At 42.5% G+C, this 23,331-nt stretch overlaps 1 protein-coding gene across 2 annotated transcripts in view; it reads right to left on the reverse strand.

Annotated features, from left to right (window-relative positions):
* Positions 1-8: 8 nt before the first annotated feature.
* LOC140316794 (myelin basic protein-like) overlaps positions 9-23,331 on the reverse strand; it is a 42,317-nt gene continuing 18,994 nt past the window's right edge. For both annotated transcript variants that reach the window (XM_072394767.1, XM_072394766.1), the window contains 2 exons: positions 15,919-16,000; positions 9-307 (listed from right to left, as the gene is read on the reverse strand). In XM_072394767.1, the coding sequence (XP_072250868.1) occupies positions 9-307; positions 15,919-16,000 (381 nt within the window). The remainder of the gene's footprint in view (positions 308-15,918; positions 16,001-23,331) is intronic.

The following is a 23,331-nucleotide window of genomic DNA, read 5'->3' on the forward strand; positions in this document are numbered from 1 at the left end:
AAGCTAGCCTATTCTAGGTCCTGTTCCGGACTCTCCGACCCGCACTCTGAAGCCGCTCCGCTGTGCTCCTGGATGGTCTGCAGCTCGTCCGATTCGGAGGGTCGCTCTTTGAAGGTGTTGTCCTCTCGGCCCGGGGCATCTCGGGAGAAGAGGCGGACCAGGTGGGGGCGTGGTGTGGCAGCGTCAGGGTCAGCTGTGCTGGCGGGGGTCCAGGGCTCGCGGGGGCCCTCAGCGCCCGTGGAGTCAGTCACCGCCGGCTTCTCCGAGACGCAGCCATTGTTCTGGTTCGCATCTGCCTCACCCAGGCCTGCGCAGAAACAACAAGGGTCATCTATGGGCCCGCATGGCACAGAAAAAAAACAGAGCAACACAATGGGCTCTTTTGACAGAACCCGACCCTTTCTGCTGAGGTCGAGACCAGCAGAGCTAATATTTCTCCTTTTAGCTGGAATGAAGCTCACCTGCTGAGCTTGAAGACACGAGGACACGCTGCCTCTGAATAGAAGCAACGCTGTAGCTGGTTTACTTCCTAATTCCAGCTTCATCTCACTCTGCACACTAATCATATTCATTTCTTACAACAACAACAAAAAAAGACTGAACTGAGGCCAAAACTGTGTCTCCTTTTACAAAAGCGAGCACGTCATTTACATTATAATGGCCACCGGTCTACTGGACATGCTTATGTTTGTGTGACAGTGTCACGCATTAGCTCCCGTCTGCCTGGAATGTTATGGAAATGAATGCAAAGTTGTATAGTGCCACTGACATGGAAATACGCCTGTTCTTGAATCGTCCAGTTTGACAGCAATCCATTAAACTGGCCAGCTCCCACAGCAGAGGACATCCAGTGCATTCCTCCCACTGAAACAATATACCCAATGTACTGACAGAAATGGTGTAGCACTACACCAGAGAATCTGCATGCTAACACTGGCTCAAACAGAGGTCCGTTGTCAGAGCTGCATAGTTATTACAGAGAGAACAAAGGGCCCAGTGTCACTAAAATAACTCCTATAAGTATGGATTTTCAACTCGATGCACGGTGACACTTATCTGATTTGGGACCCGAGGGCTCCGACGCTCCTCGTTGTGGAAGCAGAGCCCGCTCTGGTTCTTAGCTGGGAAGAAACTGCACTTCGATTTGTAACAATTTTAGATGGAATCACTACAAAAGCAACAGATCCAATGAGTTCTTATGCTCACATTCCCCCCGTGGTGGGATTTGAATTCATCTATCAAATGAGAGTTGATGCAGACGTTACTCAGATGACTGAGTAGGAGAGAGAAGCTGCGAGGAGTTTGCCGTTCAATATCACTCCTCCAAAGACCTCGACTAGTAACTATGCCTCTGTCAAAACACCTTTTATTGGAGAAGGTTCAACACTTTATGTTGCTTGCTTATCAGGAGGAGAAAATGAGGGATGGTGATACAAAGCAGCCTTTTTTTTCTTTCACAGAAGTTAAACTGAGCTATTAATCAGACATAACATTCAGTCTATATGGCTCCATACTCTATATGGTGCAATCTGCTTTGGATTTTAAGTCCAGTCAGTACTGAATGTGGTGTTCCCATCACTGGGAAGTTTGTGTCATTGTCTCTGAGGCAGATCAGTGTCGGTCCAGGAATCGTACATAGTTACAGCTTTCTCTTTACTTCATGTGTGATAAAGCAGAAAAGGTAACCGTCCAGCTCTTAATCTTTTCCCAGGCAGCTGGACAGAGGTTTGCTGTCCTCTTAAGCTAAATCTCACCCACAGTTTCCATTTCAGCATTTCTCAGGTATCTCAACCTACTCGAATATGGCATTTTATGCCAAAAAAAAGTATCTTGTGCACACGCAGCTTAATTTCCCAAAGTTCTAATCAATGCCATCAGGTGGGTGCTGTGGTTTGTCCATAATGCTGCTTCTTCGTAAGAGTTCCTGCGCACCATTAACAAGGCTGATTTTCTTTCAACTTCACTGGCCTGAAAACATTTTAAATGCAGTTCAAGCCATGCAAAAGCAAAAAAAAAAGAAAAAAAGACAAACGCATATCCTCAACCAAACCCACCAACCGTTATGCTTCCACGTTTCTCCCCTCGAGTTTATGAGCAGGCAGCATGGCCTGCCAGAGCCAGCAGTGAGGCTGATTTAAAAGAACTGATTGCTCGATGTGTTGTTTGAATCTATGACTTTTCCACAGGGACAGCCGCTGAATAGCATAATCAATTCAGCTCATTTGTTTAAGGTGCAACTTTAAGCACCGCAGCACCAAAGTTTGTAAGGAGTTTCGATGTTTGGTTTCTTTCTCTGGGGATGCACGAGTCCGGAAAGTGTTCGGGGACAGGAGGAGCTGCAGGAAGGCAGCTGAGGTTCGCTCTGTCTACGTTGCAACACTGTTTATGAAACCCTATTGTCATCCACAGAGGCACAGCCTCATAAAATGATCATGATCCCATCTAATTTATCTGCTAACAGTAAAAAATCTGTAAGATAATGCAACTCATCACTTCTTGTTACCAGCAGTAAATATGTTTTATTACCAAGCTGTCCTCTCAGTGGCTGCTACTTCACTCTACGGAGAGGAATAAATAAGAGAGCGGTTGTTTTTCTACCCTTTAGTGGCCTGCCCACTAGGCCTCTTAAATTTCCACCATCCATCATCTGTTGCTCTGTTCTCTCAGCCCAGCCACACTGCCATCCACCGCTGGAATACCAATAAAACACAAACTGCAGAGAGAAAAACATCATGACATGGATCAACTTTAAACAGACCTCCACGGTCAATAATGCTCCTGCATAATATTGACCGAACGCTGGTCAAGTCTGACCAGAGGAAAGGTTATGTGCTGATGAGTAAATGGAAATTAGCTGACTACCGGTGTGCATTCAAAGCACGGTCACTCAGTGACTCCTTCGTTTCTGAACTAATGTGCTGACATTTGAGGCCAATCATTACATGTTTTCCAACTCTTTTTTTCTGGAAAAACCCCACCCGGTTTCCCCTGACTAATGATGGTGGATGGCAGATTACAAAGTGAAATGTACGTGGCTATTTTAAAGACTCAAACAACTTTTTTTAATCCATGCACGAGTCATCTTCGAGTGACTTTTTTTTTTTGGATCTCTCCTTTTGATGGCCTCTGTACCTGCACAGTGAAGATAAAGACTGTTACTTGTGTTTATTACCACCCACTGTACACTGTATAAGATAAGTGTCGGTGCTGCTGACACGCTGTTGGTTTTCAGTGACACTTTGAAATAAATATCAGATGAGGGAACGGGGATTCCTTTCCGTTTGACTGTATCAGCTGTTTTTCCACCGTTTACTGTAATCTGTCTGCAGCCCAGATATTTATTGTGTGAGACGGTTCAACTGGAATGAAAAACAGTTTCTGATCCATGCAGAAAATGTGACAGAGTGTAAGTGGACTGAGTGGATAGAGACAGAGGATTAAAGCCGTATCCTGGCATATGACCACTTGCCCATCCATATGTGCAATTAATGTACTGTAACATAACCGATAATAAAACGGGGAAGACAAAGTCCTCACTGGCTGGTTTATAGGAGCCGTTTCCCCTGAAAACAGCCTCACACGGCTGCTTTTTTTCTTTTTAAAAGATACATTTTCAGTAATACAGTACGCCACTGATAATCCTTGCTCCTGTTAAAAGTCTTTCTCCTGTGCAGCCTGTCAGCTCTCACAGGGCTTCTTATAAGATGAGCCAAAAAAGCAGAGATAACCTCACATCCTCTGAAGTCACCTGCAGAAGCTGTTTTCACACAAAAACTTTGGACAGTGTGCAACGAATCGTGTTGGTATAGACAGAAGGTTTACAGCGCTAATAGGTCGGACAATGTCGGATGTATTCTAACGATAAGATATACAGGAAGAAGGGCTTCATGCAAACAGAACAAGCCTACAGACGTGTTCATCATGATAGTTTTACATTGGTGCTAATATTACACACAAGTTGATTACTGTTCAGAAGTCTTGAGCCACGCCTAATTTCTTTATATCTGAAGAAGAAATACTGTGTTTCAGGCTTGTTAGAATTCTACACTGTTTTTGCCTTATATCCTGTTTTTTCATATAGATTTGCACACTTCAATAAATAACTGCACCTACTTTTAATTTCCCAAGCAATATAAAATGAAATGAGGGTAACAGTAAGAGTGTAGTTTATATTTTACACACTGTCTCATCGTCTGAACTTCATACGAGGGAGCTGTCCAAATTCACAAATTTTCGCTCTTGTATGAAGCCCCTGGATATAGTCGGGAAAGATTTTTGGGCTCCACGCCACGTGTGAAAACGGCTCTTACTTCACCGTGTGCTGGTGAGCATTTCCCAGTATGCTGACATTTTAGCTCGCCATACACTCGACATCTATCTACTTGTTTCACCCACACCCTCTGATCTACCCTTTAGTTTAATGATGGGAATCAATCAGCTCCTAAACGGGACCAAATGAAACCTTGAGAACACCTGACCTTATTCATTTATCACAACTGTCTGTGCTGCTCACCTTCACAGTTGAGAGCAGTTTCAGTGTGATTTGATGTCACCGATTTCACAGCTTATATTTGAGCCTCAGAGGCTGTTTGGGAAAATGGAAAAGAGAAGACAATCGAGCAGTTCACATGCAGGTTTTCTTAGTTCAATCATCTCTCCCCCTTTAATCTGCATGGCTGAGCATAGTCATTATGCAAAAAAGAAAGCAACTTCTAAGCACCGATAGGGACTATTTCTGCAGTCTTTTTTCACAGTGAAGCTGAGAGAAGAGTCTCCTGCGAGTTTGCTCACTTCACTCTGTTGGCCTCTTTCATAAATACTGGATTTATTCATGGGTTGAAAGCCCAAGATAATGGCAGTTTCTGAATCCCCCTCCTTCACAGGCTGAGCAGAGGGGTCTTTAAACCACCAGAGAAGTCGAGAAGTCGGGAAGGTCAGGACATGAAATGCATGCTCTCAAGTATATTCCTCCAGACGCCTGCTTTTATCAGCATCAAGAGATAGCGGCCTCATTCAGCAGGTTTTTTCTCCCCCGATGCTTATAATACAGCCCAGAAACTATTGCAGTTTGTGTATGACCAGATAACAGCCTGCTACCTCATGGTGAATAACTCAACAGGACAACTCCAAGACGAGAGTAAGAACAATTAAGTGCCTGATGCTGGTGAAATTATAGGGAACAGTTGATACAGTCGGCCCAAATCAACTGCCATCACCCCTCTGTCTTCTGCATGATCTCAGTTCAATAGTTGGGTCAAGACGGCACGAATGGCGTGTTTGATTTGTTCAGTGTAGAAATGGAGAGCAGAAATATCAGCCTCTAGGAGGGAGGAGGTATGCAGGGAGTGGGCCCTAATCTCCTCATTTTTTCCTCCTCTTCTTTGGGGTGAAAAGGATGTGCAGCCAAGCATCTGGGACAACAACAAGGACTGTGGTGGGACAGAGGCGCGGGAAGCATTCCTCTGGAAAAAAAACAAAAAACATCCATTGCTATGTGGCTTGGGGCCAACCCTCCCACCCAGGGGCAAAAATCCCTCTGCCGCTGCATTCATGCTGGCTCTGAACACCCACAGGCTCGGCGGAAAAAAAGACATCCTCTGTCTCTGTCACCCCAACTGGCATTCAGGACGTTAGTCCTCCAGAGATTTTAACGGAGGAGATAAGAGTGACAGCAGAGCCACTCCATGACCTGGACCTTCACTTTAAACTGCCACTGTAAATGTGGGGAAGGATGTGATTCACGAGGGACCAGTCTGCTCAGTCTGTGGCGGCGAGATTCATACCAACATCTTTCTCTGTCATGTCAAATCGAAACAAAGTAAATCCTCAGATTCCAAAGCAAACAATGAGGCATTTTAACAGTTACTTTGATCTCTGTTTGCTCCCAGTGCTGTAAGCTCCATCATACCCAGCGGCTGCATGTGTTCCCAGCAGCTGTGAGGGGAACTTTCATTACCCCCTGCGCCTCTTATTGATTTGCTGTCTGAGAAACTGTGACCGTATTCCATCTGTATTGTTTACATGACTCTAGCTTTACCTAACAGAAGTATATCAGAGACTTGCATGTTTTCTCTCATATCAGTTCAACTAAAATAGAGAGAACGACAAAACATCTGTTCAGAGCCATTAGCCAAATATTCAGGCTACATCTCACTGTTACTGTTTGCTCACATTGTAATGCTGGATTTACACTAAATGACATTTTTTGACCCGAGATGATGATTGCTCAGCCCGGGCTAAGAAGCAGACGGAGCCAAAAGGGCCAAAACACATTTATTCGTATCACTAATTACCTCGAGCCAGCTGGAGGGTTTAGTAAAAGCCTTCAGTGGACACAATAAGCTTTGTTATTTCTGCTGTTGTAACAATTGTTAATCATATTTCTTAAAGTGCTCGCTGCATGGGAACATTTTGCTCCGTCAAACGGAACCGAAAACAAAGAGGCGATCCAGTGTTTTCACACACTGGGAGAGATTAAAGGTTTATGCTGCAGCAGAGCACATGCCAGTAAATGCACTGATGTGGGACTGCTTCATTTTCCGGTGGAGGGTGGGCTGAAGTGGGCCCTAATTAAGCAGGACAGCTGTTTTCTCCTGTCATTCTGGACAGCTCTAAAAACAGGTGCGTCCACAAAGCATTGAAGAAGCACTTAAATAGAGGTACCCCTTCACCCCAAAAACAGTTCTTTTCTTGGGTCGTTGTTTGGAAATGACGCACGTTCCCAGCTTTACATCAGTTCTGCTCACAGGGAAAAGTTGCTCTGGTGTGAACTAAAAATCAGCCTCGAAAAGGCAGACACGTGAGGAGGATTTGAAGCCAATCGTAACCATCTCCATCACATACAGTCAGTTTGGCTCAAAGAAAACCACCATTTTACCAAAACTATGCATGCCGTGGTTCAAAGCTTCCACAACAGTGATTATAAAAACAAATCTTTATCAGTAGCCCTCAGGGTGAACATACTGCGACGTCCACTCCTTTTTCCACTTGTGAATAATCTTAGTCACTGTGGAATGATGGACTCAGAACAGTTTGGAAATGGCCTTATACTGTATGCCTTCCAGGTTTAATGGGCAACATCTCCGTTGGTATTTTTTTTTTATCACCCACCTGAATGCACCAGACCAAAACTTGCTCAGACTTACTTGTCATTAGTTAATCAAATGCATTCGATTAGCAGCACCGAGCTGCTATTTACCCTCTTAGTTCGTATTGAAACAGTGAGGGTGGAGGGTTTTTCCACACTCTGGCTCAGTTTTTGTCAAATGTCACTGACATGGCGTAACATGTGATGGGAATTTGATCGCTGTGTTGTGTTTGGAGGTTACTGCTCTCTGTGTGGTCTCAGTGAGTCTTCCTCACTGGACGGGAAAACATTCAACACACGTAAAGCACATCAGCAGAAGGAAGCATGAACAATGCTCAGCTCCTCTGCCAGCAGCTTTGTAAAGATAGGAGTGTAATAACACCGTCTGCACAAGAAACTGGATCGACGATAACGCTCATTACGGCCCACAGGACTTCAAAGAAAGTGCCGCTTTTTACTGAAATCAGGGGTCACGCTGAATTGATCGAAAAGAACAGAGTTAAAATGAATCTGACTTACAACACGAGTGAGTGAGCAAGTGAGTGATGCTTTGGAGTCATCACAGACTGATTGAGAAGTAAAAAGATAAAAGAACTGACATTCGGGATGTGGTTAGTTAGCCTGTCTTATCTATCCTTGACGAAGTCTAACATGTCAACCATTTGCCTTAAGTTAAATTATCCCACAACAAATTTCTATTTTTTTCCATCTTAAACTGATGCTTTGACAAGAAAAAAAAAAAGAAAAAAAGAGAGACTCCTAAAATTTCTAACAGGAAACAATAGCTCTTGTAGGGTGAAAATAGTCTGGAGTTGTTCTGTAATCCATGTTCACCGAACACAGACATAACCTGAGATGGATGTTGTGCTTATCCACAGCTCCACTTCCATTTTCAGTGGAGTTTGTTGTTTTTCTCCAACAGGAAAGGGCTCCAGTACATCTTGTCTGACATATGGGATGTAGTTAGTTATGGTAGCGCTTCTGTACTCTCTTGGTCACCCATCATCTCCTCCCCTGTGGGTTTTTTTCTGTGGCCACAGACCCAGCTGCTAACACATGCACACACACACTCAGTGATTGTCCTGCCAGATGGTCGAAGCCAGATGACGTGCTCTCCTGAACTCATGGCCCAACTGAGGCACAGTCTCTTACAACATGGCCCACAAACGCACAGAAAGTGGGCAGAGGCGGCGTGCAGAAGAGGTGCTAAACGTGTTTGAATAAACGCACGGAGGATCGGCAGTAAAGCCGTCACATTTCTGAGCGATTCATTTGCTCGTACTAGATGAGATGGAGAGGAAGAAAGAAAGAAAAAGAGATCAGAGGAGAGAGAGCAAGAAGAGAGAGGGGACACAGAGGGAGACTCTGAACAATGGTGTCAAACCGAAGAACACTGGTCCAGTGATGGATGCTGCTCTTTAACAATCAGAGCTTCAGTGGGGGCTGGAGAGGTGTTGGCAGTGCCAGGGCCCGTACCAGCTCGAGTCGCTCTCCGCCACGGAGACAAATGACCGAGCCTCTGCACTTTCACACATAGTCTCAATACTGTGTTGTATGCACAGTCAGCAATGCTCGCACAATCTAAGTGACAACATACAGCACAAACACACGTCTAAAGTCCACGTGCAAACTCTGCTATTTTAAAATATGTTAAATTAGCCAAAGCAGCATGTGGATCCACTTTATGGAATGACTCTCATCAGATTATACAACAGCATATTTCTTTTTTTTCTGAAGGAAATAATAACAGACCTGTTCTACTCATATTCAGCGGTGCCATTCTAAAGAAAGCTGTCTCATCTTTCAGCCTGTGGAGCTGTTGGGTAGGACGATGGGGCCAAAATCCACCAAAGAAAAGGAAAAATATAAGTTAAAGTTCACTTGTTTGGCTCCTTTATTCTCTGGAGGAATATGACATTAGGTGCTTAGTGCAAACAGCGAAACCGGCAGGGTGAGGAAGAAAGTGACATCATTACAGAGGCAAGCAGACGAAGGGCATGTCTGTAACTGTCGCACACAAATCTGCTTTAATTTCATCGTCCAGAAACAAAACCAGAAATCAAATATGTGAAGAAATTTTTTATTTTTTTTTAAAAAGACTTCATGAGGGTAAATTGAATTTCTAAAGAAAATGATCTGGATCTGTTTTTATTAAGGCTCTTTTCGGAGGCTGCTCTACAGTGTTAGTAACGAACAGACAGCGAAGTGGACGGATCTCAGACCTCCTCCTGCTCCCCATCGGCCCGAAAAGAGGGCACTCTGACGAAACTCATCAGGCTCAAAGCAAATCAATGCGATCTGCAGCAGCCTGTTCCACCCTCAATATTTCAAGAGTAGCCCGTAAGTCCCAAATGCAATTAGAGGGGATGCACGTCGCCTATGAAATAAGTGATAACTGGCTCATGCCCATATCCATTCATTACACTGATAGAACTCATCTGGGCCTGTTTTTCAGGGAACTGTGTCTCACCATATTTTGTCCAAAGCTACACAAGCTGCTTGTTGTTCCTTAAAAAAAAGAAAAGAAAAACACTGTTCTGGTTCTACAAAACAGAAAACATAGATTGGACCAGTGCAGGCTTGGTTCCATTTTAGTGGGTTTCTCTGAGGAGACACTTCATTCCACAGTATTGGATTCTTCTGGAAAAATTATTTTGTAACCGGGCTCTTTTCAAACTATAACAAAGATCACTGAGTTTCATTTATCTGCTGAGAGGACCAAGTTAATTTGATCAATTCTGTAATGATTAAAAAAAAAGGGCCATAAAGAAAACCCGAAGAGCAACTGAGACCCTTAAAGCTATTTGAAATAAGTGGTATTGATGAAATATGTGTGTTTTTTTTGTTCACAAAGCGAGTGTCATTAATTGGCTCGTTCGTTGTGTTCTTCGGTTATCGGTGTTGATGCTTTCAGAAAGTGCAATGCTTTGATCACCTTGGAGCTGAAAGAGCATGTATTTGTTCCCTTTCTTTATTCCCATGACTGCACGCTCTGTGCCGTCTGATCTCGCCGTACATGCGTAGTGTCATAGTGTGTGAGCCATCAACAAGTCAGCTGCGAGCTCCCTCTCTGATCCGCTGCAGGGAAACATTTATCTGCTGCCTGTCTCTCCTCTCCTTCCTGCGGTGAAGCCCGATTTCATTCTGTCACAGTTTGACTTTGACATCAAGAGTGGCAAAAATATACAAAGGAAAAATGAGAAAAACACATTTTCACTCCTTGAAAGTGGCAATTTCGTGCAGTTTGTTTGTTTGTTTGTTTTTTTTAAAATTTCTTTCAGAGTTCTATACGTTTTTTTTGCATGTAAAAAATCTGCATGGCTACAAAGCCCAAACCCCGAACCAAAGGACATCTTCTTCTTCTTCTTCTTCTTAAAGGAGCTAAAATAGAGCATATCGACAGAGGTAAACAAAATGTAAAACAGCATTGAACAGTATCAAGAAAATAAAGTTATTTCTGAACCATACCATGTTTAAACCTGTTCTACTAGATCCCAAAATTAAAATGAAGCACCTATAAATGAGCACCGTATGGGTTCTTTAATACCAATACTCTTTGAAAACAGGGCTTATCCTGTATAGTCATGCGCTTTCTTGTGTTATCTTAGATAATATGTCTTACTTCATAGGATGAGACTGAAACGACAAAGCCCTCTAATTACAAAGAAAAGACCATCTTTTCGAGCCAAGTGTTCCAAAAAAAACTACAAAACCCCGTTACTCTTATGCACATAGGCCTAATGACATCACTGTGACTCACTGAGGCACGGACTGCACAACACCTGCAAAGGTACCAAATGTCCTCTGCCTCCAAGACGTTAGGAGCAGATACTTTAAGTCGCCTCATGAACCCACAGAGGCTCAGTTGGATTGAGATCTCGAAGGCAGATGCTGTTTTCAGTACATAGTCCATAACGTAGTGAACCGGCAATTTAAATAGAAACTTTTCATTCACTATCCTAGTGCACTACAAATTTGTTACACGATACAACAAAAGTGGCGTAGAGAAGCCGGACATGTCACCAATAGAAACAGACCATCACGCCCTGGAGCAAAGAGCTCACAGAGCACGCTGATACCGGTGACCGCATTTGCGGCTAGTTCTTGGGATTTTCTGACCAGTTGAGAATACACGGTGAGCAGGTAATACCCCACAGAGATCATAGCCACAAGGCGGATGTCTCTCTTTCTTTTCGAGCCACAGGATTTTAGAAATTATCTGTAAAATGAGAACACAAACCACATTTGAATCTTGAGTTGTTCAGTCTGAACAGTAAAACGTGTTTGTGCTAAGTCGACCTATATATTCTCTGGCAGAGATGAAGCAATACTCTCCAAAACCACTCAAAATGGACTTAAAAAGATAAAGAAAAAAAGAATGAAATCTCAACGATGCCCATCTCTTAGCATGTTTATAATGTTAGAAAACAAAGCCTGGGATCACTGACATTCACAGTATAATAATAAATGTATAATAGTAAAGTAGCAGCTGTGGCATCCTAGAAAATAGGCTGAAACAACTCAACTGTGAATGTCATTATGTGGATTATGATTGGAGCGGCACCTTAAGTGTGCGTTCCAACCAACCGACCAGAAGCACGACTGAGCTGCACGTGTACCTGCTGTCCCACAGCGACAGTCCACCTCCACTGTGTGCTCAGAACTTCTGGGCTCAGTGTAAAATTAAATCTTTGGAAAGGCAACCCAGATTTGAAAGAGTAACCCAGACTGAGTCGAGATGGAAAAGGCAGACATACAGATACAGGGGGTCTGTTTTACTGAGGCAGGGCCTGCTGCAGCCTGGGACAGGTAATGGACTCATAATGGGCTTTTAACAGCCGCCCAGCTGAAGGTAGTGTTTGCCCTTCAGTGAAAAAAGCAGCGCAAACAGGAAGAGCGGCATGGAGACAATCCCAGACGCTGGACATTTCGAGAAGAGCATTGACGCCTGCTGATGATAGTTGTACCAAAAGATGCTCCAATAAGACAGCTAAGCTCCTCGTCATAAAGCACTCTTTGCCTGCACTCTGGATCTACCTAATGGCACTAAATTACTTGAGCACAGGTTTTAAACACACCCTACATCCCATAGTACTGAGTTAGAAACTGAAGAGAAAATGGGACTTTATGCAACATCATTCAGCAAAGCACCAGTTAAACATTAAGCATCTTATCGAGATGCACAGAAGCAGATTTTTGATCCATAACATCAGTAAAAATACACCATGTTAGAGTTTTTACAACTTCTATGACACAAAACATTAATATTTAATAGCTTAACATTCTTCCTAAGACATCCTTAAAGACTCTTATAAAATCTTTGCAATTTTTGCTTTTTTTGTCTAGCTACAGAATCATTAGAATCAGTAGAAAAATTAAGGAATCGTCTCGTTATTTGCATTTCTAAAACAAAGACCTGCACAAGTCTTAACATGCAAATGAGTCTGCAGTTATAAGAGGGTTCTTGCAGAGCCTAATGAGCTGCTGCACCTGGCTGACTGGCAGGAAACATGGCCCCGACAGTTGAGCTGACAGTGGAAATGGTGCAGGAAGTCATTCAGCTCAGTGAGAAACAAGACGGCGGTTGGTCCCAGTCAGCTGTGTCTAAAATCTGGAGCAGGAAAGTTGTAAAAGGGAAACGCACAGGTTGACCGTGGAAGACGTCAGAAGAACAATGTGCCTTGAAAATAGAAAATGGACAGCAGAAAAAGGGAAAATGTCGTTTACATCCAGAAAAGTCAACCGTGTCAACTGCTACACAAGAAAGTTGGAACCTGGTTGATGAAGAACATTGTTTTTCATTAGTCCTCAAATAATTCAAACGTCATAAAAGCTGGAGGAGGTGTGTAACGTTCGAACTTTCACTCATGATTCTTTCCTTTTGCCCCTTCATGACTGGGTGAGCCCTAAATGAATGCCTCTATCTTATTACTTTAAAAAAGTGGTGGTGATTCCATCATTTCTGCCATGCGTTGCAGTTTTTCCTTCTCCCTCTGCCGAAGCCTCATGAAGACAACTCGCTCTTTAACTCCAGTCTTCATTTAAAAGATTAATCAATTTAAAAAAGCTAGTTATTTCTATGGAAGAGGTACAAACCCGGAATGTTCACTTTGAACTTAAAGAACCTGAACCAGCGAGGCAGACACTGCAGTCCGATCACGTTTTTATCACTTAAACCCCTCCTAATTTATTCATTTTAATCATGAGCTCCCAGAAGCACCACTGTGAGGAGACTGAAGGCAACAAGGAGACAGAAGGGTAAAAGAAATATACAGTTTCCCCAGGTTTCATCATTGTATATTCAAGGCCAGGCCAATAAACAATGTAAGCAATAAGCAAGCGTGGTGACTTCAGAGTGAGCCACTCTATTTTACATAATTTCATGACAGTGCCTGACCGCTACGTTATCACACAAACTGTGTGGGCGACTGCTCTGAATTATAACTTGTGTCAGCAGTGGAGCCTCCGAGTCTGTTCCCTGCTGATTGATGACAAGTTTTTAACAGGTGGGACATTAATTACAGATGGCGCTGTGGGAGAAGAGGATCGAGTGGATCAATCAGATGCAGCCCCTTCACTGTACAACCTTCCTGCTAATTATCAGTAAGAAGAACAGGAGAGAGTTACGACTCTCCGTTGCTGCATGCAGAGGCACAATCCCCATCTCAAACAAGCTGCTGTGACCTCACATTACCACGGGCTCATAATAGTTCAATCAAGCATCGGATTAATTCGTCACGCATAATATTAACTCAATAAAGACCTTTGGAAAACCAATCAATTTGTGCCTTACACCTCGTAATGAAGTATAAACAACTCGCGTAATCACTCGATACCATGTTGACTATGTTTGAGACTTAAAGTCCAACACATTGTATGTGATGTTAAGCGGTGATTGAAATTATTCAAATGTGACGCCCACAAGTGCACAAACATGCACACAAATGCAGTAATCAGGGCAGGGATACAATCTGAGTCCACAAAGGTTGTCTTTTTCTTTTTTACTTTATTAAAAAGGATTTGTGAGCCATTTATTGGGATCCAAACTAGGCTCAGTTCGTTTTAGAGTTGAGGCACGAAAGCTCGCTAAGTTGGACCTCTGTGGAACCTGCACAAACATTCAGTGTGAGGTAAAAGACTCACAACCAACCACGCTGCACAGAGCTTCAATGCAGAGGCCCTACTATGACGTACTATGAGAACTTACACTAAAAAATACAGATTTTAGGAGCACTGACCGAAATATTACATTTTAGAGATGAGCATGACTAATCAACAAGTCGATTGGTTGAAAAACAGAAAAATACGTATATGCTTTAGTTTGTTGCTCTTTCAGAACAACACCTTGAATTAAACACAGTTTAAGTATTGCTGGTTTATAGTATTGAGCACGCTTGGTTAACATCAACCAAAACAACCATTGGTAGCATGGAAAGGTGCTTGATCTCTTGTAAGAGGGGATTGTTATGACATTTGTCACACTGCTGATCAAGGTGTCCCAACCTTTTTGAAAACATAGCTACAATTCAACTAATTGTACCTGAATATGTCAAACATTTGGGATAAGTTCAACTGTCGACATGAGGCTGAAAAAAAAAAAAAGGAAAAGCTGTCATGGGAATTCCGGTTTGACTTTACACGGAACGTCCCAGTAGCTGTGATGATACTTGTGGCAGTGGTCATAACAGACAGAAATGATGATAAAAACATTACAAATGTTAGAAATGATCACATTATTTATGTCCTGTCAATAAGCCATAAACGGGTCATGGTTTTCTAACTCTTTCATAAACACATACTCACAGGATCAGCATCAAGGTAAATGTCTCTTTACAGACTGGTCAAACTGCCGGAACAGGGAGTTATTGGAAGATAAAAACATTTTGATTCTATAGTTTATAGTCAGCTTCTAGCGCCTATTGTATGGGAAGTAAGAAAACAAAAAGTAATTTCCTTCTCCCTGGGTGGTGATGGAAGCTGCAGATTCACACAGCTTCACCGCTGACATCGAAGTTGACAAGTGCCAACAGGAAGCGTCGGAGACACTGACAGTTTCATTTACAGTAGGAAAGAAACTAGTCGTGTAATTCAAAATAAACTTTCCAGGAGCTTATGTTCTGCTCATCACTTTGGGCAAAAACTGCAGCCGAGATCCCGGCAGTCAGTTTTAAGGGATCATGGATGAATTTGTTTCTTTAAAAAGAATGAAAAATAAAAAAGGATTCTGCGGCCATGCGCATGAGTAATTCTCGCAAATTATCTCCCTCGTCCTGATTTCTTAAAGCATCTCCCTCTGAAATCAGTCGGCTCAGAGCAAACCTGCAGATGGGTTCGTTCTTGTACGTCAAACTCTGCCCTCACCTGCTGAGCGGCGGCATTACAAAGGAACTCGCAGCCCTGCCCTCTCACCCCGAACGGGTCATACGTGGCTGTGACTCGAAGGGAAAACCTCTGAAAAACCGAGAAACTAATCAAATAAAAAAACCTTTTGGTGTATGAAAACCCTTTTTGTTGGCGTCTGCTCACTTTTCCAATGATCAAACTTCCTGTAAACAAATGTCACAGCAGAGGATGAGCAGGCTGGGAGTTTGGGGGGGGGCTGTTCCAGTGGACTCAATGCTCAAACTTCAGGTTGAGCTACCCTGGAGCCAACACATTTCAGTGCAGTCCACAGTGTTTTATGCTGGAGAAACCACTTTAATGGGTTGAATTTGCATAAAATGCGTGTGCGTTATTAAGCCAGAAGACACGCATGTTCGGAGTTTGTCGGCGGCGATGTTCACACAGCATGCTCGTCATTTCTAATAAAAGGATTTATTTTGACATCTTACCAAAAACCTCATCTTGTGATTCAGGCTCTTCTTCTCCCTTTGCTGCTAGTGCTGGTGCTGCTTCGGGTTCAGGTGATGAAGCCTTTAATAAGAACACAAAAACAGATTGAAGAGGTGAGGCGCTGAGGTGCCATGGCAACAGAGCAAAGACAGAGACCAACAGACAGACCGCGGGGAGGGAGGGAGGGAGGGAGGGAGGGAGGGAGAGAAAGGAGAGATGTACAGCAACAAAGATTTAGGCTTTTAGGCCTCATTAGCACAGAGTGATGCTGAAAGGCATTCACTCATTTAACATTAAGAGGAAAACTGCATATATTTTTTCCAAATCACATACATCTGAAGATTTGACCGTTTTGATCCCAATTAGGAACTCTGCATGTCATTTTTTTTTTTTTTTTTAAAAGCAGTTTTTCACGAAGGATTAACAGCAAGAGATTTTGGCAAGAAGGGTGTTCAGTTTCTACGCCATTATATCGATACAAAGCCCTCTTACTTCTTTTTGTCAAGCTTTAAATAATACAGCAGCTTTATTTTAGGGGATTTAAATCAACAGCCTACAATGTGACAAAAAGGATAAAGCAAATTCATGCCTCACATCATGCGCCGTGTTGTTTACACCTAGGATTTGAGATGGATTCTTGTGATAATATCTTTACATGCAGACAGTGTCTCCCAAAAACTGTGACGTCTTTGTAACTGAAAACTGAATAAATAACACTGCCATCCTCCTTCATGAGGAGGGTCTACTGGGAGTGTATCCAGAGATTGGGGGAAAAAGCCTGTGAAATGGTCAATTCAGACCGGATGACGGCAGTCAGCAATGCGGTTAGCTCATTGTCCCAGATGTCATCGATGACAAGGCCTCGGGTTGACCGTTTTACACGGATCCCCAAACAGAATCTATGATTCCATCAAAATGCTCTGCATCGCAATCTCAGCTGTTCAAAACCACGATTGTTCTTAAGACTGTGGACACCGCTGATGACGGATTTGCGTCTGCAGTGAAACACTTCGACCGTTTCTTCAGCAGCTTTCACAACAGAGCCCTTCAGGTAACGAGGGTAAAAATGTAAACATGGAGTTTTGATTGATTAGGTGAGTTTTGACAGCAGTGTGATGGCTAACACGGCACAGACGCTACATGACACTTAGCAGCCATTTCAGGACAGGTATGGAGTTCCCGTGATGCAGATGGACGCACTTTGCAAAGGTACAGAAATGGCAAAAATAAAAATCAGCCAAAACAAGAGCAAATTTGGTGTTGCTTTCCTTTGCTTCTGGGCAGTAAATGACTCATTCTGATGTGGACGTTGGAACTTTTATTCCAGACTGGTGGGTAAAAAGCTTCAATTGTGAACATGGTGGATGCAGCTTATGATGTAGCTGTAATTTTTCTCAGCTGATTCCACCATACCATCTCGGTAAGTAAGCACACATGACTGTGCACACATTACTGAGTGCTGATCTCCCTCTGTTTGGTACGGGTGGATTACCACAGAGGGAAAACAGCTAGTTAACAAGTAACTCAGGAGATCTTCTTTTTTTCTTTTGCGCTGATACGGTTGAACCCATATGTGAAGAGGGCTACATGGTCATTCAGTTCAACTTGCCTGGTAAAACTCTGCCCCCTTGTGGTGATTATATCTGAAGACAAAATGACAAAATCCACCTTTAAACGGATGAATGCGTAACTTGACCCACATGCAAGATCAAAAAATACGCTCACCTCTTTTTCTGAGTCAAAAGAAATTGTACTTTGACACAAAACAACCAAATTATGTGTCATGATTCATTATTTTACTTCTACTTTGTCACTGAATACACATTCAGTTCCATTTGAGGCATTTTTTTTCTAATCTTAGTTTTTTAAAAACCCTTACTCATCCACCCCTCCTCACTGTTGACTGAGAGTCACTTAGCGCTCCGGTTTCGACTTCTTCGTGGGCTCGCCAATACGGGGAATCAGCAAAGGTATTCGAAAACTGTGGGCGCATTGCTCCATTTGAACAAGCTGACCGTTGTGTGCATCTGTGAAGCAGTCCTGTCAGCTGAGTGGAGGTGAAGTGTGGTGAACTAGCACTTACTAATGCAAATCACATAAAGGTTGACAAGGGCCATGCTTTTTAAATTTAATCATGTAATTATGTAAGCTCATAATGCATTTTCTGCCAATGTGAAGAAATTCTGATTTATTTATTGGACTCCAAGAGACTATTTATCACTTTTGAAAGAATTACACTTAAGAACATTCAAAAGCAATATAATGTGTGAAAGGTCTATTTAAAGTCTGAGGCAGTCTCCTCTAACAAAGCTTGAATGTAGGTTAGTTTCCTTGTTTAGTTCGGCCTCTGAGCTCACAGTTATGTAACTCGAAGACAGACCAAGAAGAGTTGATGTACACGAAGGGGAATGAAAACAACTTTGCAAATCACGTATGACCTGGTAAACCTGGTGAAAATGATTCGACTCACCAGCTGTTTCTGTGTCCGAGCAGGGAAACAGTAGACTGCCATAACTGGCTGGCAGATTCCCTGATATTCCCTAATGTCTGGGATAATAACATCCCAGATATTCCCAGAGATTTAAAGCATTCCCTGAAGAAGAACTTTCTCCATTTTCCTCTTGTGGATGTCCACCGCAGTCGTTGTTGTTGCTTCACAATAAATTGTGATTGTGAACAAATAAAAAACGACGCCACTGTTAGAGGAATCTGATCCAACAATGAGCTACAACTACCCAAATCTTACAGTTATATTTAGTACATTCTTTAGACAGCTGAAGAAGTCTCATCTTTCACGCCCTTTAACCGTGTGACTGATGCCAACATAATGAGCATGGCGGACAAACGGGTGGACATATAACTGTAAACAGCATATTAGCCAAAAACAATAGAGCTGCACATGAATTTACTTTGTGCATTGCTCAGGGTTCATTATCTCTGCATTCCTACAGTCTGTTTTGATGATGGGTTTTCTCCATCACGTAAGCACCTAGCATTCATCCTTTGTTTGAGTTTGTCTGCATACACCCGCACACAAAGGCACAGCTCTCTTATCTCTCTTGGCAGCCTCAGATTTTTTTAAATTCAGCAATGCAAACAACAAATCCACATTCCAAGAACTGAGCCACTGGTGACTGGACATTTCCTAAAAAGATTTTTTTTTTTTAATTGTTGGCAATGAAACTGCCGGGACTGGATCTGCCCATAACAGGTTTTCAAAAACAGCTCGAGACTTGACCCGAGTGAGATGGTTAAAAAAAAAAAAAAAAACGGCACTTTAGCCTGAAGCATCTGGATTTTTAGGACTAGTAGCGCACAAACAATGGTTCTATTCATCGAAACATGGCATGACAGGACAAAATGCAAAAAAGTAATAACAGTATGCAGAACCTTTAAATATGACTCTTGACTCCAGAGACGGAGGAACATAATCTGACTGAGTGGCCTGAAAATGGGAGCAGGGTGGGAACTAAGGTGGGAGAACACATGCTTATTTTTTAAGCTTTTTAGAGAAAGTCCTGCTTTACTCTATTCTGGTTGCATTGATTTATGTTATCCTCAATCAAACTCTGAATTACTCTGAATGAACATACTCTTATGACTCCCCCCTCAATCATTACAGCATCTTTAGAACTACACACCTTCCTTGATCCACCTGGACTTAATGAACTGTTACGCCACTACAGCAATGATTCCACTGAAGGCCACGTGATGTTTTCCAGATTCTTTACTTGTAATTTGACAGGGATAATAGCCTCTGTGAAATCAATGCAATCTTAAATGTGCACAGTCCCACTTTGAACAAGTCGTGTGTAAATGTTGAAATGAAAGGTAGCTAATAATTAGATTGTTAACTAAAGCTCCAAAGATCTAATTTCTGTAAGAAAAGAGTCGCCTGCTTATGTCTACAATGACAAAAATACTGTGTTTACCACTGCGGTGTGTTCTTTGAGAAAAGAAAGTTTGCGAAAACGCAAAAAAAGAACCATTTTTTTGTCCTGATGCTTCCCGAGTGTCATGTCAGTCCCAGTAACTCTGCCTGAAATATGACAAAGCTAATTCTTCCGAGCAAGCTTGCTTGTTTGATGGCCGTCTCAGACACTCTGCCATGATGGCTGCCGCCACAGATCCACTCCGAACTTCTGATCCGAGTTCAGTGTAAGAGTGCTGGATGGGGCTCAGTGTTCCTGAGCACTCAGAAAGGTGAGGAGGAATGCAGCAATTTAAACACCTTTCATGGCTTGGCTGATTTGAGATTTTCAAAGGGATCCAAGTTCACCTCGTCTGTATTTCAGTGATGGTTGTGCCCTTCAGTGTTTTATCCTCTCCACTCTTGAGGAATCGAGGACAAATGAAGCATGTATGGTTCACTGTGTTTACTTTGTACTTTGTACCTTCAAAGGGCCAGATTTGAACTTATATTCACCAAGATGACGGTCAAGATGACGGTCAAATATGAGTATATAATATTTCCACCACAGGGGAAAAGAGCACATACAGAATGAGGGGAAAACTGGAGTAACTGCATCTCTATATATCTTTACCCACACCCAATCAAAGTATTCCAGGTAACAAAAGAATCACAGTTTCAGTTTCTGTGCTCAGTAATGGTGTAAATTCCACGCTCAGGGATTGGAGGAAGTAGCCGTGATTCTGATGAGGCTGTCACTCCAGACAGACTTTACACAGAGGAAAAGTAGACACAGGAACAGGCCGGCTGAGCCTGTCACAATACACAGAGGGTTCTAATTGGTACGGCTGATCTGTCAACTAAAATGAGCCTCAAGCTCCCTCATCTGGAGACTTGAGTCTTCAGTTCAGCCAGTTCAGTAATAGAGCTGCACTGCAACCAAGCACCAAGTAGCACATTAAACAGGCAAAGTAACACCTTATTGTGAAGCTTTAATGCTAACTTAGTGGTTTGGAGCAGCACACCCACCTAAAGTATGACTGCCAATATCGTAAAGCTACTTTTTGATTTCATTAGTGAGGTTGAACTGATCAAACTTGAGCTGTACTTGTTGCTTTAAGTTTCATTTGCAGAGGCAAATAATTCTCCTTCAGTATTCGGACATTTAAAGAGTTTTGTGCGTGGTGACTTGCAGTCATTGGGTCTTTCAATCTGATTTACATCCGTTCTCCGCTGCGAGGAGAAAACATTACCCAAGACGCCGTTAGATGTGTTAAACAGATCCAATCATCTTCACTCTGGTGAGCTTTTCTTTCTGAGTTTTAAAGTGAAAATGTACTCTCCAAACTTACATGAATATAAAGCTAAGCAGCAAAAAATAAGTCATGCCGGAACAAAGTAAGACTTAAATGCATTCCATCTAACTCTCCTCCAGTTAGTTCATTCAAACACTTCCCAAAAGTGGCTTTAGACACCATGTGTTAAAGTAAATGGCACATTACTACTGCTAAACATTCCCAAAAGCCTTTATGTAGCCAGAGTGAGGGGGCTGCTGTGCTCTGTTTACCTCTTTCTGTGCTTACTGTAATTGTTGCAGTCTGATTGTTCAGCATTAACAGCAAAGCAGTAACTCTGGGGAGGAAAAGGGTGCACCATGTCGAGGCTATACCACATCCTGATGTTCTCTGCTGATGTTCGAGCTAAGTAAAAATCAATAGCACTCACTGTAGCTTTTAAAAAAACCCATCTCAACACGAGGTGTCACGCAACAGATGGGTGTGCGGTAATGTTCACAGGCCAGTGAGATATGCACGGTACACTCAGAATGGTTGCCATTTTAAAGCGGGCTTGTGTATCACTTGTTGCATTTTTTTTTTCACGTCAACTCAGATGGTTAGTTCAGACTAAATGCAGTGGAAAATAATCTAAGCGTGTACCCACCCCCGCCTCCGTATTTCAGTGTTGACTTAAAGCACACAGACTGCATACAAACTTACTTACGTTTTCACGACTCTCCTGTTACCGCTTTAATATTGGGGGATATTATATATTCCGGTGTTCAAATACATCAAGAGTTCTTTAACACCTTCTCAAAAGCACTGATAAGTAAAGAAACATATGAGCCAAGAATGTTACTCATTTCTGTTACAGTGTGGGCAAGTTAAAAATCCCCTGGTCTTCCAAAGGCTTTACGCTATTTTTACAGTTCAGTTTATGAAAATATCAATAAAAAAAGAACAGACTGCACAGGATGCTGGGTAAATCAATAAATTAAGAATATTTCAGTTCTTTTAGTGAGGATCTTCAGTCGTCATTCAAAACGGCCTTCTGTTTCATCTTTAGCACACGTCACGTGATATCCATTCACAGATTGGTGTTGTTATGAAGGTCACGGGAACCTTCGGGTAGGAGCTTGCTGAGGTAGTCCATTATACAACCCTACAACCCTATACAACGGATCATAGCCTCTCCTGGAAGAGCACTCAGCTGTGATTGGCCACAATGATCATGAATTCTTCATAATGGACAAGAAAAAATGGCGTTCCAGTGGAAATGTTATGAATGAATCCACTGGATCAGCCTCGATCATCTGCATCAGGTTGAACCCGCTTGACATTTCAAGTGACAAGAAACATTTTTTAGAAATCTCATTAGCCCTTCAGCGCCTCCTCCTCTGAACACCACAGGATGGCAGCTGTAACACACAAGCTGCAAGAGCCGTACAGCCTCTCTGTGGCGCTGGTTTTACACCAACAATCATCTCGCATCCTGTTCACCGTTCAACTTGCTGCTTCAAACTGTAGCAAAAGTATGCCGTCAATCATTCGTCTGCAAACGTTTTTGCATTGTATCAATGACGTGGATGGCTAGCTAGTCTTACTGTTAAACATACTATGAAATATTATATCAGCTCTTGGTCAACATGTGTGATGTTGTTGGCTGTGAATCTTGTTAGCATAACGTCAGCTTTTGCACTCATAGCTGAACTAGTTCTATAAGGACTATCTCAACAAAAGAAAAATCTTTTGAAGTCCTATTTAATCAAATACATTCTTCCCTCGAGAACTGAAATGTTCTCTGTGAAAGTGATTGCAACACTGGTCTAAATAATGACTGTTCCACCCCCGTGCTTAACAGTTGAGAGAATGCTCTTGTCATGAAATTCAGCACCCTTATTCCTGAAAAAATGCTTTTCCTTGCTGTGTTCAAAAAGCCGTCTAAAACACAAAACTATCCCGTAATTCCAAGCAGGATTCGTGGCTGCATGATTTCAGTATTGTTTACATTCCACTGAGGTGAGAGACAGAGAGCATAATTTCACCTTCCCAAAGTGATTAGGGATTCCGAGAGGGATCATGACTCTGCAGCATCTAAACACAGCCTGCCTTGCTCTGTTGCGCTTGCTCCTGTTTTTCCGTTGCTATGACAACTGGCTCTTTTGTCAGCGCTTTAAATTGACAATAAAGTAAAGGGAAAACAAAAGATAAATACAGAAACGTTA

This window comes from Leuresthes tenuis, unplaced genomic scaffold (assembly GCF_036924035.1).
Source record: "Leuresthes tenuis unplaced genomic scaffold, fLeuTen1.0.hap1 SCAF_10, whole genome shotgun sequence".
NCBI lineage: Eukaryota > Metazoa > Chordata > Actinopteri > Atheriniformes > Atherinopsidae > Leuresthes > Leuresthes tenuis.